This window comes from Lolium perenne, chromosome 4 (assembly GCF_019359855.2).
Source record: "Lolium perenne isolate Kyuss_39 chromosome 4, Kyuss_2.0, whole genome shotgun sequence".
Taxonomy (NCBI): Eukaryota; Viridiplantae; Streptophyta; class Magnoliopsida; order Poales; family Poaceae; genus Lolium; species Lolium perenne.
The window spans coordinates 305069143-305084182 of record NC_067247.2 but is presented as its reverse complement, the minus strand read 5'-3'; the positions used below and the strand labels follow the sequence as shown (position 1 = coordinate 305084182).

General features: G+C 42.0%; 1 protein-coding gene and 1 long non-coding RNA gene across 3 annotated transcripts; one reads left to right on the top strand and one right to left on the bottom strand.

Moving 5' to 3' along the window:
• Window positions 1-2140: 2140 nt before the first annotated feature.
• On the bottom strand, window positions 2141-4228 carry LOC127321643 (uncharacterized). 2 transcript variants are annotated; one of them, XM_051350650.2, is made up of 2 exons: window positions 3885-4228; window positions 2141-3647 (listed from the first exon to the last, which is right to left on the bottom strand). In XM_051350650.2, the coding sequence occupies exons 1-2, from the start codon at window positions 3936-3938 to the stop codon at window positions 2559-2561; spliced, it is 1143 nt and encodes a 380-aa protein (XP_051206610.1). In that variant the 5' UTR covers window positions 3939-4228; the 3' UTR covers window positions 2141-2558. The 2 variants fall into 2 exon arrangements, with proteins under 2 accessions (XP_051206610.1, XP_051206611.1); XM_051350651.2 differs by having other exon boundaries at window positions 2141-3644.
• A 4366-nt stretch (window positions 4229-8594) lies between these two features.
• On the top strand, window positions 8595-11374 carry LOC127321646 (uncharacterized). Its single transcript, XR_011743777.1, has 2 exons — window positions 8595-9461; window positions 10218-11374. It is a non-coding gene; the product is annotated as an uncharacterized lncRNA (long non-coding RNA).
• The last annotated feature ends 3666 nt before the right edge of the window (window positions 11375-15040 follow it).

Genomic DNA, 15040 nt, shown 5'->3' with positions numbered 1-15040 from the left:
CCTCTATGTTCGTCTATCGCAGGGGGCGGCGGTGACGCACTTTAAGGAGGTTTGGAGTCTGCGCGTGCCGCCTAGGATCAAGATTTTCCTTTGGCAGCTGATTAGGGGACGGCTACCAAGCGCGGAGCAGATTGCCAAGCGCCAAGGGCCCTCAAATGGCGAGTGTGGCCTGTGTGGCAAGGTTGAGGATTGTAGTCATATCTTTTTTGGCTGCTCCTTAGCCAAATTCATGTGGACAGCGATCAGGGAGATCTTGCACTGTGATTGGAACCCGGCGGGGGCTGGTGAATTCTTAGAGATTTCTCAGGGACTATCCGGCCAATACCGTAGACTAGTTTGGTTTGCATTCGCCGCGCAATGTTGGACCCTTTGGAACGTTAGGAACAAAATGATCTTTGATGGCTCGCTTATCAGTAACCCAGGTGATGTTCTCCATAAAATGCTCATATATATGCAAAAATGGCGGATGCTGGTGAAGTCGAGGGATAGGAGCCTGCTGGACGCGGCGATGGAGGAGATCAAGCGTTGCATTCCAGCATGAGGGAGCAAGTCTGAGTGTTTTTTCTATCTTATGTTTCTGGTTTAGGACTTGTTGCTCGCATGTGTTTTAGGAGGACCTGGGAGCTCTCCTGTGTGTTTGTGCTATGTGTTGAGTGCGTGTTGTATGGTTTGTATGATGTGGATTCTGCTAGTTGAGGCTTTATTAAGTTAAAGCAGGGTCTTATGGCCTTACCTCTAAAAACTGATTCGTGTTGGAGCATACTGATATATAAAAGCTATGTAAGTTACTCTAGATTTCTATCACCAGTTCCCAATCTTAGAGAGGGAAAATACTGACCCACAACCTGAAATACAGTTCATATACACTTATACAGAGCAATGTAATATTTAGTTTGGATCTATCAACAGAGATGATATTATTGTTGGCAGATAAATTTAGAAGGCAAGTATATGTTAGTTGTGATGGTAAAATTGTAGTTTAGAAGGTGAATATAACGGTTTCAGAGGAGGAAAATGTGTACGGATGGTAGTGGTAGAACAAAATATATTCAAAAAGTATTCTAAATCAAGTCTACATATTTTCTGGGCCATCTTATATAGATAAAAAAGGTGCAAGAACACGGGAAGTTTTAGAGTTGCGCAAAGCTTCTTTCCTACCAATTGAATCTTCATCATTTGAGGTAAGGTATTTATGCACATATAAAAAATTCTATATTTCATACTCGCAGAACATGTATGCGGTAGTGTTCCCATTTAAAATACAAGAAAAATACCCACTTTGATTTATCATAAATGTCATGGTTTAACTGAAATAATACCGGCTATAATATATATTTATCCAAAATATGATGACATTGAAGTATAGTTATGCTAACTGGATCTGAAATCATTAGGTCAAATTGAGCATGTGTGCCATACTTTACTCCATGACAATAAGACCCAAAAGTAGATAAGTTATCGACAGATATGAGCATCACTCTCAACTAAATTATATTCTTTACTCCATGACAATAAGACCCAAAAGTTGGTAAAAAAACGTAGAAGATTGACTAATGACATACTCATAAATTGTCTTGGATTTTTGTTACTATCAATGTTATCATTTTTAACCTACAACACATAGTTTTATAATAAATAAACACTTAAAAAATTATGCATTCGGTGAACATAAACTGGATGAAATTTCATTTTTATCACATAAAGTTGAAACAAGTCCAGCCGTGCAGTATGCACGGGCCACCCCGCTAGTTAAGCATAGAAAGAAGAAAAACTGACCGATATCTCACACTGTCACTAGAAGATTAAGTGCGATACTGATCGATTCTGGCCAGCAATCAATTTGGAAATGAATAACTGCAATGTATCACAAAATATATGTGCATATACTATTTACAGATATTAGGTTGAAACTATAGATATTAGCAATAATTCCCGTGTAATTGAACTATACGCTTTGTGCATATATATACCAGAGAAATGTAGCTAAAACAAAAGGCATGCATGCAATTAAGAGTTCACTGCTCGTAACTTGCATGAGTTCTAATGGGATGTGCTCAGTCAAAACTCGACAAGAGGAAAACATGGTGATGACTTCAGATTTCAGAACGTACATATATGGAACAAACATACTACGTTAACTGGAAAAAAAATGAACAATACATTCATTTGATACAAGTTTCACTGAACAAATAAACAATCTGACCACTCCTGAATCTCCAAGTAAATTAAAAATATATGTGATCATATATATACCCCTCATGCATCATGTATCGCGACGATCGATCCCTACTCGTAAACAATGGTGTGAAAAGTTTTGAAAGGTGACCCAGAGGACATGTACTACACAGGCAAATCAAATGGTGCAAAAGTGTTAACCAAAGGAGCAACTTTAACTTGAATTTCCTACCTTGGACCATCATGAGCTAGCAGCGCTTCTACAGTAGTACCTGATGAAGAATTAAAACTTGAACACCTTCTTTAATTTAATTACCTCCTCATTTCATCTCCTGATCAAACCATGCATCTGCATCTTGTATTGATCAAGAAATTGCGGTGTGCTACAACAGGCCGCCACCGTCACCGCCACCCGACGAGGAATGAAATCCGGGGATGTTCATGGTCCAGCTGCCACTGCCATTGCCGGTGTTGTCGCTGGCGCTGCCACCCCAGACGCCCTCCCCTTGGCGAAGCGCCTCCATGTACTGCCTCTGCAGGCTCATCTCTTGCCCTTTGCTGTCCGCCTCCTTCATTGATGCTTCTTCGGTTGCACTGGTCTGCCCTAACGTAAACATCGCCGGCAACGGTGCCGCTGCGCTAGGCCCCGCTCGATTAGCTTGCAACCCCAGTTGGTACATCGGCGGCGCCGGTGGAAGTTCCAAGAAAGGGAACTGCTGCTGATGAGGCTGCTGCTGCTGCTGCTGGTGCACTCTCCACTGCTCCAGTGACGCGCTAAAGGTGGCGCCGCCGCCGCTTGCAAGCGGGAACTGATCCACGCTCCCGTCCATGTGCTGCCGCTGCTGCATGCCGAGCGGCGGGAGCCCGACGGAAAAGGCTAGCCCTAGGTTGGGCCCCGGCGGGTGCATCGTACCCAAGAACGGCAGGTGGTGCGACATGGAGCTGAGCCCTGACGGGATCATTGCTCCGGTGGGTCCCGGGTTTGTCGATGCAGTGGTTGATGGCATCGATGACGCGCCACTGGCTAGCTGCCTGGCTGATGAAGAAGATGGCTTGGAGGAGGACGCGGCGGATGACTTGGACGAGCGCTTGTTGCGGCGGCACCCACCGCCCACCGGGACGGTTCGGAGGGCGCCGCCGCGCGTCCAGTAGCGGCGGCACGCCTTGCAGAAGTGGCGGGGCTGCGAGAGGGAGTAGTTGTTGTAGTAGCAGAACTTGGTGTTGGTGGAGTCGCAGCGCGGGCACTTCAGCGCCGGCTCCGGCTGCGGCACCCGTGCCATCCTAGCGCGCTCCGTCATCGAGTTCGGCCGCGCCTGCTGCTCGCCCGCGACTTCATTGGCCACCGAGCTGCTCGGCAGGCCGCCGGCTTCGGGCTGCGCTGCCGTAGCCGTTGTCGGGCCCACGGGCATATGCTGTTGCTGTGCATCGCCTCCTCCGCCACCGCCCGTCGCCCTCGGCTGCTGACCTTGCTGCTAAGTACACACATGTAAACATTTCATATATCAGGAGACAAGAAAACGTTGAGAGAATTGTCTGTGAATATTCAAGAGGAGAATATATGTCTTCATGTTAAGTTGCTTTAATTGTGCCAAATTCTGTTTCTATGAAGAAGCTGTGCGTGTATAGATGGATCGGTACCGTGTGCTCTAGTCAGAAGAGAGAATTGAAGGACCCAGAAAAGAGCGAGGGAGAGGATCATGCAGTAGTACCTGGTTATTCCAATTAGGCGGATCTAGGTATGCAGGCGACGGAGGGAACACCATGGAAGCCAGTTAGTGGTGAGATATATTTCCTCTCACTCTCTCTTAACTCCTCCAGCTTTTCTGCTGCTTCGAATTCAGATCTTTCCTTTAGAATTTGCACTTTTCCTTGGTGAGGATTTGTGTTTGTAGAGAAAAGGAAGCAAGCAGGGGAGAAGGAAGGAAGGAAGAGGTGGTGGAGTCCTCTACCTAGCTAGCAGGTGGTGGAGAATCACATCCAGCAGTCGCAAGCAGAGAAGACAGTAATGAGAGAGGAAGAGCTAGGAAAGAGAAAGGGCGCAGAAAAGCATGAATTCATCTTCGCCTTTTAAGCTTATGATAGCTTTATATTTCTAGTATTTGCTTCGTGGGGCTGGGGAGAATGTTTGAGTAATTAAAGATTTCTTAGCCTTTAAGCTTAACACTCTTTCACACTTTCACCTATGTGGAGATACAGAGGGACTGAGATGGCATGAAACGTCTGGACGGCTAGTGAGTAGTGAGTAGTGACTGATGAGCACTCTTTTTTTTTTTCGAGTAACGACTGTTAAGTACTCTTGATGACTTCATAGCATGGAAATTTTAAGATATAGGGAAATGAATTAATGAGGAAATGAAACAAGACATGGACCTTCGAAAACCCTAATCGATGGCTACATTAGTCCACTAGAAGGCGAGGATGCAGACCAAACGGCTAGTTCACCATTTTTCATTGAGTTTTTTTTTTTGAACCGGGGGATGCCCAGGTCTTTGCATCGGTTGATGTATACGACCTTTTAGTAAATTATCAAATTATCGAGAGATTCATAGTTTACAACCTTTGAATCAAAAATGGTTGAAACATGAACCAACCACATAAAAATAGCAAAGTGGTATATTATGCGCATAATCATCCAAGAGTGGTCCTAGAAACATGTTGCCAGCCTCACCGGTTTTAAGCTAATAGGAATGAGAAACAAGTCGAGCTGAAACATTATGGGCAGCTATATCTAGGCTTATAGTAAGAGATTCAAACTCTCTCTTTACTGGACACACACGACATGAAAAATGTAATGGAAGGCTGGAGACATCGCACCATCAGGCATTAGAAAGAAACCAGTGGTATCCATAGTGTGCTACCCGGGCTGGACCAAAACGGGATTAATACTACTTCAAAGTAGAAAATCCGATGACGTGACCGCTCTAAAACGAAGCGAGCAGAACTACAGTTCAAAATGAAGTCAGTTATAAAATGGGTGAGATAACTTAGTTGGTAAGAAATCACATATGACTCCAAACTTTTGAAAAGCGATTGAATAGATAACTAAAACATACAAAAATCCAATGCTGCCGTTTTCAAATGGTTGAACCCAATAACCATGTCGTGGCGTAGCTCCCCCGGCTAAAGACATGACCACGTATGGATCCAATGTGAAGCCATTGGGATAACCTATTTTTCGAAATGGGGGATGTGCCCCAGTCTCTGCATAAAAAAGATGCATACGGCTGCTTTATTACCTTATTCAAGTCCAGTTTTAACCTTATTACAACTCAAGTCTCATGTCTAGTTGATATGAAAATCAACCAACGCAAGAAAAATAAAGCAAAAGACAAAGCAGCATCATAAAGTGATCCTATGATCAAGCCGCCACCCACACCGGCTGAAGAAATCCCGTGCTACCGTTCCCAGTCGGTTGCGCTCATACTCCATGATATCCCGCTGCTCCTCGGACTGGAGATAAGACCACATACGGATCCAGTGAATAACCATAAGGAGAACCTGCAAGAAAGGTTGTTTTGTAAGTTTGTTAAAAACAGTATCATTGCGCATATTCCAAATAGCCCAAAGAACAGCGCAGACTCCCACCCTAATTTGAACCAAATCCTTCTTGGCAATACCGCTTAACCAATTACCAAAGAGATCTGTAATGTTTTTTTTTTGGGGCGGGGGGGGGGGCAAACTGAAAGTCATAATAATAATGCGCCATATGATTTTAGCTAAGGGACATTCAAAAAACAAGTGCTGGATAGATTCATCTTTGTCACAAAAAACACATTTCTTACAGCCTTGCCATTTACGCTTAGCGAGATTAACTTTTGTTAAAATAACTTTATGATGCAGAACCACATAAAAATCTTGATTTTTAGTGGCACTTTTATCTTCCAAATATACTTTTTGAGGTACTTTGTATCAACGTCTAACAAATCAAGGTACATTGATTTGACAGTAAAAGCACCCAAATTTGTAAGATTCCAAACGAAAACATCCTTATCATCATATAATTGAACATGCATTAAACGATGCACTAGCTCTAAACAAAGCGCCCACTTATTGGGTGTTAGAGTTCTCCGAAATGTTATCTGGAGTGGTTAATTTTGTAGGACATCAGCCACCGAAACTTGTTTTCGGTCAACTATATTATAAAGAGTCTGATATTTCTGAGTTGAAGGAACGTCACCTAACCACGTATTTTCCCAAAACATAGTATCTTTGTCATGTCTAACTTTAAACGATCCCCGACTGAAAAAATCTTCTTTAACTTTCATTAAACCTTTCCAAAAGGGTGAATCAAAGGGTTTAGCTGTAACCTGTGACAAGGTTTTAGAATTTAGGTACTTGTTTCGCAATAATTCCTGCCATACCCCATCTTCGTTTATTAATTTAAACAACCATTTACTAAGGAGACATCTGTTTTTTAACTCTAAAACTTCAATCCCTAAACCCTCTGGTCCTTCGGTCGGCATATATGTTCCATCTAGATAACCTATATTTTCGCTTATGCCCATCACTTTGCCAAAAGAAACGTGATCGATAAAAGTTTAGCCTCTTCCTCACCCCCACTGGTATCCCAAAAAATGAGAGCATAAACATTGGCAAACTTGTTAGCACTGAATTGATAAGAATTAATCGATCCCCATAAGATAAAAGCTTCCCTATCCAACTACTCAATTTTCTTTCGAATCTATCGTCAATAGGTTTCCATTCGCTATTTTTTAATTTCTGAAAGTGAATAGGAATGCCTAAATATTAAAAAGGAAAAGAACCATTCTCAAAACCAAAAAGAAACTTGTATTGGTCTACCACCTCGGTGGCCTAACAAAAACAAAAAATCTCACTTTTATTAAAATTGATCTTAAGCCCAGACAATTGTTCAAACATACACAATATCAACTTCATATTCAACGCCTTTGCTAAATCGTGCTTCATAAAAATAATGGTATCATCCGCATATTGAAGAATAGACACCCCGCCGTCGACTAAATGGGGTATGAGCCCATCCACTTGGTCATCCTCTTTGGCCCTATTTATAATAATTGCTAACATATCAGCGACAATGTTGAAAAGGGTTGGGGATAAAGGGTCTCGTTGTCTGAGCCCCTTACGCGTTTGGAAATAATGCACAATATCGTCATTTACTCTAACACCAACGCTACCACGACTCACATACTGATGAATCCATTGACACCACTTCGGGTCAAAGCCTTTCATACGTAAGGCTTCCTGTAGAAAATCTCAATTAACTTTATCATATGCTTTTTCAAAATCTAATTTAAGAAGAACCCCATCCATTTATTTCTATGCAACTCGTGAATCGTTTCATGAAGAACAACCACACCCTCCAAAATATGTTTCCCGGGCATAAAGGCAGTTTGCGTCGGCCTGACCACCTTGTGTGCGACCTCGCTTACACGATTGGTGCCCACCTTTGTGAAAATTTTAAAACTTACATTAAGAAGACAAATAGGTCGATATTGTTGAATTTGTAATGCATTTTCTTTTTTTTGGGAGAACAACAATGGTTCCAAAGTTGAGGTGAAATAAAGGTAATTCACCCTTTTGAAAGGCCTGAAACAATCTCATAATATCTATTTTGATTACATCCTAGAAAGTTTGGTAAAATTCGGCCGGAAACCCATCTGGCCCCAGCGCCTTATTCTTGTCCATTTGCATTATCGCATCATACACCTCTTGTTCGGTGAAATCAGCCGTTAAAATTTTATTGTCCTCGTCGGAAAGTTGAGGGATGTCAGCCTTGTCCGACTCCCTCATGGAAAAATGATTTGGAACCGGAGCACCAAATAGATTTTTATAGTGTTCTGCAATGTACACTTTTAGGTTCTCTTGACCAACAATAGTTTCTTCGTCTTGCTCCAACTGGAATATTTTTTCCCTCCTATGTTTACCATTAGCTATTAGGTGGAAATATTTTGTATTATCTCCTCCCTCCTGAATGTGTTTAACTTTGACTCTTTGAACCCATTTGGATTCCTCATCCCGCCTTAGCTTAGCTAGTGTCATACTTGCATCTTTAAGCTGACCACGCTCATTATAACTACTATATTAAACCTTAACAAGATCGTTTTTTCTCAGATTTTTGGTTAAATTTGAGGCCCCTCCGGTTTGCTGACACGTGTGTTTTGGTGCATCCATTCGTTTTCGTGTGTACTTGTGAGGGCGCCTTGCTTTTGCTTCTTAGTTTATCTCTGTCTCTTTTCCCTTTCCTTTCCTTTCTTCCGTGTGGCTCTAACATTTTACTATGGGCCCGTACCATCTCCATTTGACCGAACCAACATGCTCCTGCCGCTGTTCCGTTGTGGCCCCACGAAAATCGAGCTGGAGCGGTGCGGTGCTACCGCGTGTCTTCTTGCTTCCGTTCCGGGTTTCCTCCGCGAGATGGGCTCTTTCTTTTATTCTTCTTTTCTTTTCCGCAGCGGGATTTCTCCTCTTCTTCTCCGCTTCGATCTTTCTTTCATGGTGCGTTCGTCTTATCGTCTGCCGGTTTCGCCTCCTCAAGTTGGCTTTGCTTCTGGTTCTGCTGATGGAGGGCCTGCTCATTTTCCCTCTGCCTCTATTGCCTCCGATGGAGGGGAACCATGTAGCACCAGGCGACCGCAGCCTCCCCCAACCCCCTGCAGCTCGGCCGCGTCGTCCTGTTACAGCCGAGAGGAATCAGCGCGGGGGCCATGGAGGCATCAAACGACCGCGCATTGGGCTCTATCTTCCCTGTCTCCCAATCCTTCCAAAATTTACATACAAGCATCTTCAATTCTTCATCCCCGTGAACTCCACCTCCACCAGCCACCCCTTGCTGAGCTATACCTCCACCGGCCTACCCTCCCAAAATTCATCCCTGCCGGAGCTCTCTCTCCCCAAAGCTTCCCATGGCCGAGCTCCTCTGTGGCCAGTGGTCGGATCTGCTGCGGCGTGGTGGCCGCCGATGCGCTCTCGCCGTCCCCTACTCTGCCTTCCCCGCTGCATATCCTCACCTGGATGACGCCCCCCGGCTGATCCGCGTGTGAGCGGTGGAAGGCCAGCAGCACCTTCTGTTCTGGGACCGTGGCATCGTGTGCCGACCAGGACGGCCACGATTCCGGCGGCAAAGCGGAGCACGGGCGACTGGGGCATCCTAAGAAGCCCACATCAGGACTGCAGGTGGAGGGGCGCACGAACGAACGGACCTGCCCGAAGCAGCAGGACCTGGCCCTCAAACACCCGTGACTTGCAAGGCCGCCCAGTTGCCTTCCTAGCTGTCCCTGCGATCTCCTACCCAACGAAGCAACTTGCTGGTATGCTATTGTATATTTCTTTTTTTCTTTTCCGGCTTGATACTGGATGATGCCCAATCTTTCCTTCAGTTTGTTTATATAATGTTTTTGCCTACTCTAATTAGTTAGGATCAAATATTTTCCTGATGCAGGTATAATGGGATATATATGTGTCTGGATGAATTTTCTTTCATATATTGTGTTGAATAATCAATGGTTTAATGCTTGCCACAAGCTACGGTGCTCGGGCGGTCGTAGCTTTTTGAAATAAACTTGTTTTGCTCTATAGATTTGTACTTATTTTCATGTGAGGAGATGTGTGATGTAGATCGAGGGACCTAAAACTGCTACTGATTGGTTTCTGTGGCACCTCCATGTACCTATTCATATATTTATGTCATCAGACCTGCTAATTAGGATATAATATATATTATTTGCCGTACAAATTCCCGCAGTGAAATGAATAAATCATTCCAATAGATACACTTTTGATTTAGAGATGAGATCACCTAAATTCATAGCACTACATATCCCTGCAACAATTTCCATTAATCATCCCTATAACGGCACTTTTTTGTTAAGAGATGAGATCACCAAGATTCATATGTTTTATCTTTTTTACATCCATAATTCTGAATTCACAGCAAGCCTTAATGGTTACATATATAAGTATAACAAATTTGAGAGTCGGAACGTCCGTTGGTGATCTGCTATTGCCAAAGTTTACTTCAAGCGGACGATTTCTTGCTGTTTTTTCATTTCAATTTTCTTTTCAAGGAACTCGATGTATGCGAAGTCATTATGGCGGATGAGAGATCAGGTTTTTTTTTTGGTAACACACCTGCCCTGGATGAGCTCAAGTAATGGTTCTGGGTACATATGGCTTAGTTTCATATAATTATTAACCTCAATAGTTTTCTGATGCAGGTACTTCCCAAAAAGATACATGTGCGTTAGGAAGCATGAGACCAACAGAACATTGCCAGTATCTACATGTCATGGTATGCATTTTGCTACTTCAATGCTGGCAAGCAATGTGCGACATGATCTGTAAGTATATCTTAGTAGGCAGCCATTTAATATTTGTGATAGCTTGGCCTTTTTATATGTTTTTTCGCAGTCGTGAGATTTAGAGACCCTTTTTGTAGAAGGACAAAACTAAACATTTAAGCAAATCATATATGTTCAGAGGCCAGTAAGGAGTGCTGCTCTTGACTACTATTTTCAGTTCTGTTTAATTTCTATTTGTTCAGAGATATCTATGTACTTAGTCATGTGTAGTGATAATATATCTATATTTAAACGTAAGGAAGTGTTGTATTTCTAGCATGGGTTGTTAGCCTCCTTGACCGTACTTAGTACTGACCAGGCTAATCCTGGGATTAATTTTTAAGGGTACAATCCTTGTGCCTTCAGTGCACATTTACCTTCTGTTGAGGCTGGTGTGATAATTGTTCTTCGTACTATTATGGATGGTTCCATATGACAAGGTAATATGTGAGAAATCTCAATTTCCATACTGTAACCAGAAATCTCGGTTATCTAGATGGATGAATTTATATTGTTTTAGGTGAATATTGTGATGCGACTGTGCTTCCTTAGGTATTTGCCAAATTCGCAAGGGGAAATTCGAGAGAGGGTTGTAGCCACTATTGTTTGGCCCTGAAGCTATGCCAAGAAGTGCCAACACTCCTCATGAGTTTTATGTTTTGCTTTTCGTAGTGCTGCTAAGCCTAAAATATACCCTCTGATTTATATTGTTCACCTACGTACCTTGGGTTTTTTTTTTTCTGAAAGAGGTTCTTTTCTGAAGTTTAATTCTGATGAGTAGATGCACAGATTTATCTGGGCAGATGAGTAAATCAAATACAGTCCCAAGTTGTAAACTTCTAGCTTGCTATTTTAACTACTTCAGTGACCGCCTCCTGGCTTAAGATATGTTTTAACATTTACAACTTATATATATTCTCCTATGTCCTGTCATTCACGTGAATACACTACGCTATTGATATATAGTTGTTGCATTTGATTGCCCAGTTTCCTTCATTGTTTAAGGTGTGAACTGTGACAGTCAAATGCAACAATAGAATACAAGTCTATAGTGTGTATTCCAAGGATAGTGTTGAATGATCCATCAACAAGGTGGCCTTTTACACTACAGCGTCGATAATACCCAATCTGTCCCTGCTACCGTATGACTAGGCCATAAACTTGACAGAGTCGATGTTTATTTGCCAAAACCTGTCTTTTCTCATGGACAGTTTTATGTGGCGTCTCAAGGGCGGCTTTGAGAAATGGATTAAAAACTATTCCACTAGACGAGAATGGTAGCCCCTGTATACAGACTAGAAATATTGTGTAGTTAAGTGCTGACCAGCCGCTCTTTCTCCTTTCTGTTGGACCTGTATCATGTTTCTATAAACCGCAGTATAAATGGTCGCATGTATGATAAGTAGTGATGTCTGACCTCTTACCATGTTTAAGCTATGTTTTCTTTTACACTTTCATATTAGCTTCTAAGAAACAATTTTCCTATTTTTTGAAGTAAATGTACATCGGTGCCATAGCTACCCTATATATGTAATCCAATGTGTATAGTATGCTAGAACTGTAGGGAAATGCACTTTGGCTCATAGGAGCATTTGCTCTCATTATGTGAATCCACATTTTGAAGTGTCAAAAAATTCTAAACTAAATTTTTACATGTACATCTAAACATTTTATGTTGGTACACAAATTTTCAAAAAAAGAAAAAAAATTCTGTGGCTCCTCTAAAAAAGACAATTTTTGATGTTGTAACACGACTACATACAGCATATTTTTTTGTCTTTTTTGTACACACCACACAAAATGTTGTTTTTCCACGCAAACTTGTGTACGAACATAGAATGTCACGATGTATACTAAAAAATTTATGTCAATTTTTTTTAACATTTTTAAAATTAATTTTTAATTATTTTATATAATGGGAGCATTTGCTCCTATGAGCCAAAACGCCACCTCCAGAACTGCAACCCTTTTTTATTGCCTCCTGTGTTACCTACCAAAACTGAATTGCTGCAACCGCACATGTGACACCGAATTTAGAATAGGCAACTAATTTACTCCTAAGTTAAATAGAACTAAGTACGTATACCGGATAATTGATACCACAGGAGACTTTGTATCATGTGCTTCTTTATTTCGTCTGCTCGATTATTTTGTCTGCCACTTCTATACCTTGGCACATTTGTACTTCTCTGCCAGTTCAAATTTTGGAGTAAGCTTCAGTTAAATAAAATGAGTTTCAGCAGAACACGAGATATTAATTCTGAACTTTTCTCCTTGTAGCAAACACGAAGATCCCACCTCCAGCAACATGTAAGCTAGCCTGAAAAATAGAAGAAAATAAGTATTCAAACTGATGAAGTAGACAATCTGCATCAAGGTATCTATTATGTCAGCACCTGCCATCGAAAATACCATGTAAAATGTTATCCTTCTACCTACTGAGTTAGCAATTCTAAACACTATCAATGCGCTGCAACATTAATCCCTTAAGTATCCATGTAATACCACAGATTTTTTATCCACCTACCTATTGCTGCAGAAATCCCTCACACTACCAATCAACCTTGACATCAAGTAGCTAAGTATCCATGTATAATATTTTTGTACTTGATTTGGTCCTGATGTGCTTACGTTTCCTATTTCGTTGATGTTTTGAACCATCAATAACCGAGATGGGATTTCCGGTTAGTTTAGGGTCACATGAATTGTGCCTCAATATGTAGAGTATTCAAATAAATCATGACTTGGAGGTATGCTGCATTTTTTTTTGATTCACTAACTTCCAAACCTACCCAATTACCCATTCTGGTCTTTCTTCAGTTGCTTTACATCCATTTGTCCCCCCCCCCCCCCACTTTTTCTTGAGCATACAAAGTTAGGCATCTACTGCTATTTTGAAGTATATGTACTTTGATTAAAATAGGGAACACCGTGTCTTTTACATATTTGTTTATATATAAGCAGGTATATACGTGGCATTACAAATTTACCAAGAAAGGTATTATGGTATTCATCCTAGAGACCAAGATGCAAAATGTCAAGCAGCGAGCTCATCATTGTCTAAGCTAGCACTTACAGGAAAGGTATTCGTGGTATGTCTTTTTCATAGGCCAACACACACTGTAATATGAAAAGCTCATCATTCGTTCTGCTATTTCTTGATAAATCATTTGTATCCCTTAAAAAATCATTGAGAAAAGTGATTATGTGAATTGGTTGTAGCCATTTCCCCCTATGCTATAGGCTAGATGTGTACTGGAAAAGGAATTACATATACTGAAACAGGAGCCCTTAGAGAAGGAGAAACGTGGTATGCGGCCTGGCTCCGCAAAGAGACATACATGGACGCCAAGGAAAGCATGTAAATAAAGAGTTGACACACAAATGATGTATTTAATTAAGCCATATATTGAGGAATGTACGCACATGTTTCCAGTACTGAAACTCACTATGTTGATTTTATGATATATCGAATTACACCGCGCTCTCTGCCTACATGGCCATGTTCCATGGCTCGACGCCATCGCCCTCCTGGAGGCACACCTGGAAATTCTGGGCACCACCCAAGGTGAAATTTTTTACCTGGCTCGCCCTACAGGACTGGTGTTGGACCGCGGCACGGCAAGACGTGGTCTGCAGCACCACCCAAGGTGTTTGCTTTGTGATCAAGACCCGGAGGACATGCGACACCTGCTGATCGAGTGTCCCTTCTCCAAGCAAATTTGGCATGAGGCGCTGTCGTGGCTACGGATGACCTGCAGAATCCTTAGCAACAACGACGCCACGCTAACCAATTGGCTTGGTGAAGCTTTGCAAGCAACCCCGAAGCCGCTGTGCAAGGGACTGGGAACCAATGCCCTGTTGATACCCTGGATGATATGGAAGCATAGAAATGACTGCGTCTTCGATAGGGCACAACCATGTATGCTGATGGCCAAGATCAAGGAGGAGGCTACCTTATGGGCTCAAGCTGGTGCCCTTGGGCTTAGAGTTGTGCTCCCTTCAGATTGGGATGTACACTAGGATTTTTTTAGTCCTTGCAATCTGTCTCCTAGGAGACCTGCAAACAAACTTCTACCTTTTCAATGAAATGAAAACGTAAAGGTTTTTTGCGTTTTCTTGAAAAAAATTGATGTTAGCGAAGATGGTTACTTTGGTACAGGATCTCATAGCACCTTAAGGCAGTTTATAAATGTATTATAGTATCTATTTGTAACACAAAACTATTTCTTGCGATCTGCTATTATTAGTGAGTAACTCTTTGTAGTATTTATAAAACTACACTGTGGTATTATTTTATTTTTATTTCAACAAATATGGTATGGTAACCTCCTTTTAGTACTACTACAAGATGGCATCACAAGTACACTACGGAGACTAGGGAGGATAAGTAAGATGTCAAATATTTTCAAACATTGTTTATCCCCCCGTTGTATATCACACTTTTAGTGGACGTGGAAGCATCATTTATTTTTGAACTACCAGATAAATCAAGGCGCGGCGTGCCGCCGCGCGTATTCTTGCTAGTTACTATACTAAAGGGGAACAAC

Coding starts and splice junctions, on each gene's coding strand:
- LOC127321643 (XM_051350650.2), bottom strand. CDS start 3,938: ATGGTGTTCCCTCCGTCGCCTGCATACCTAGATCCGCCTAATTGGAAT. Junction 3,648..3,884: donor CGCCTAATTGGAATAACCAG/GTACTACTGCAT, acceptor GTGTGTACTTAG/CAGCAAGGTCAGCAGCCGAG.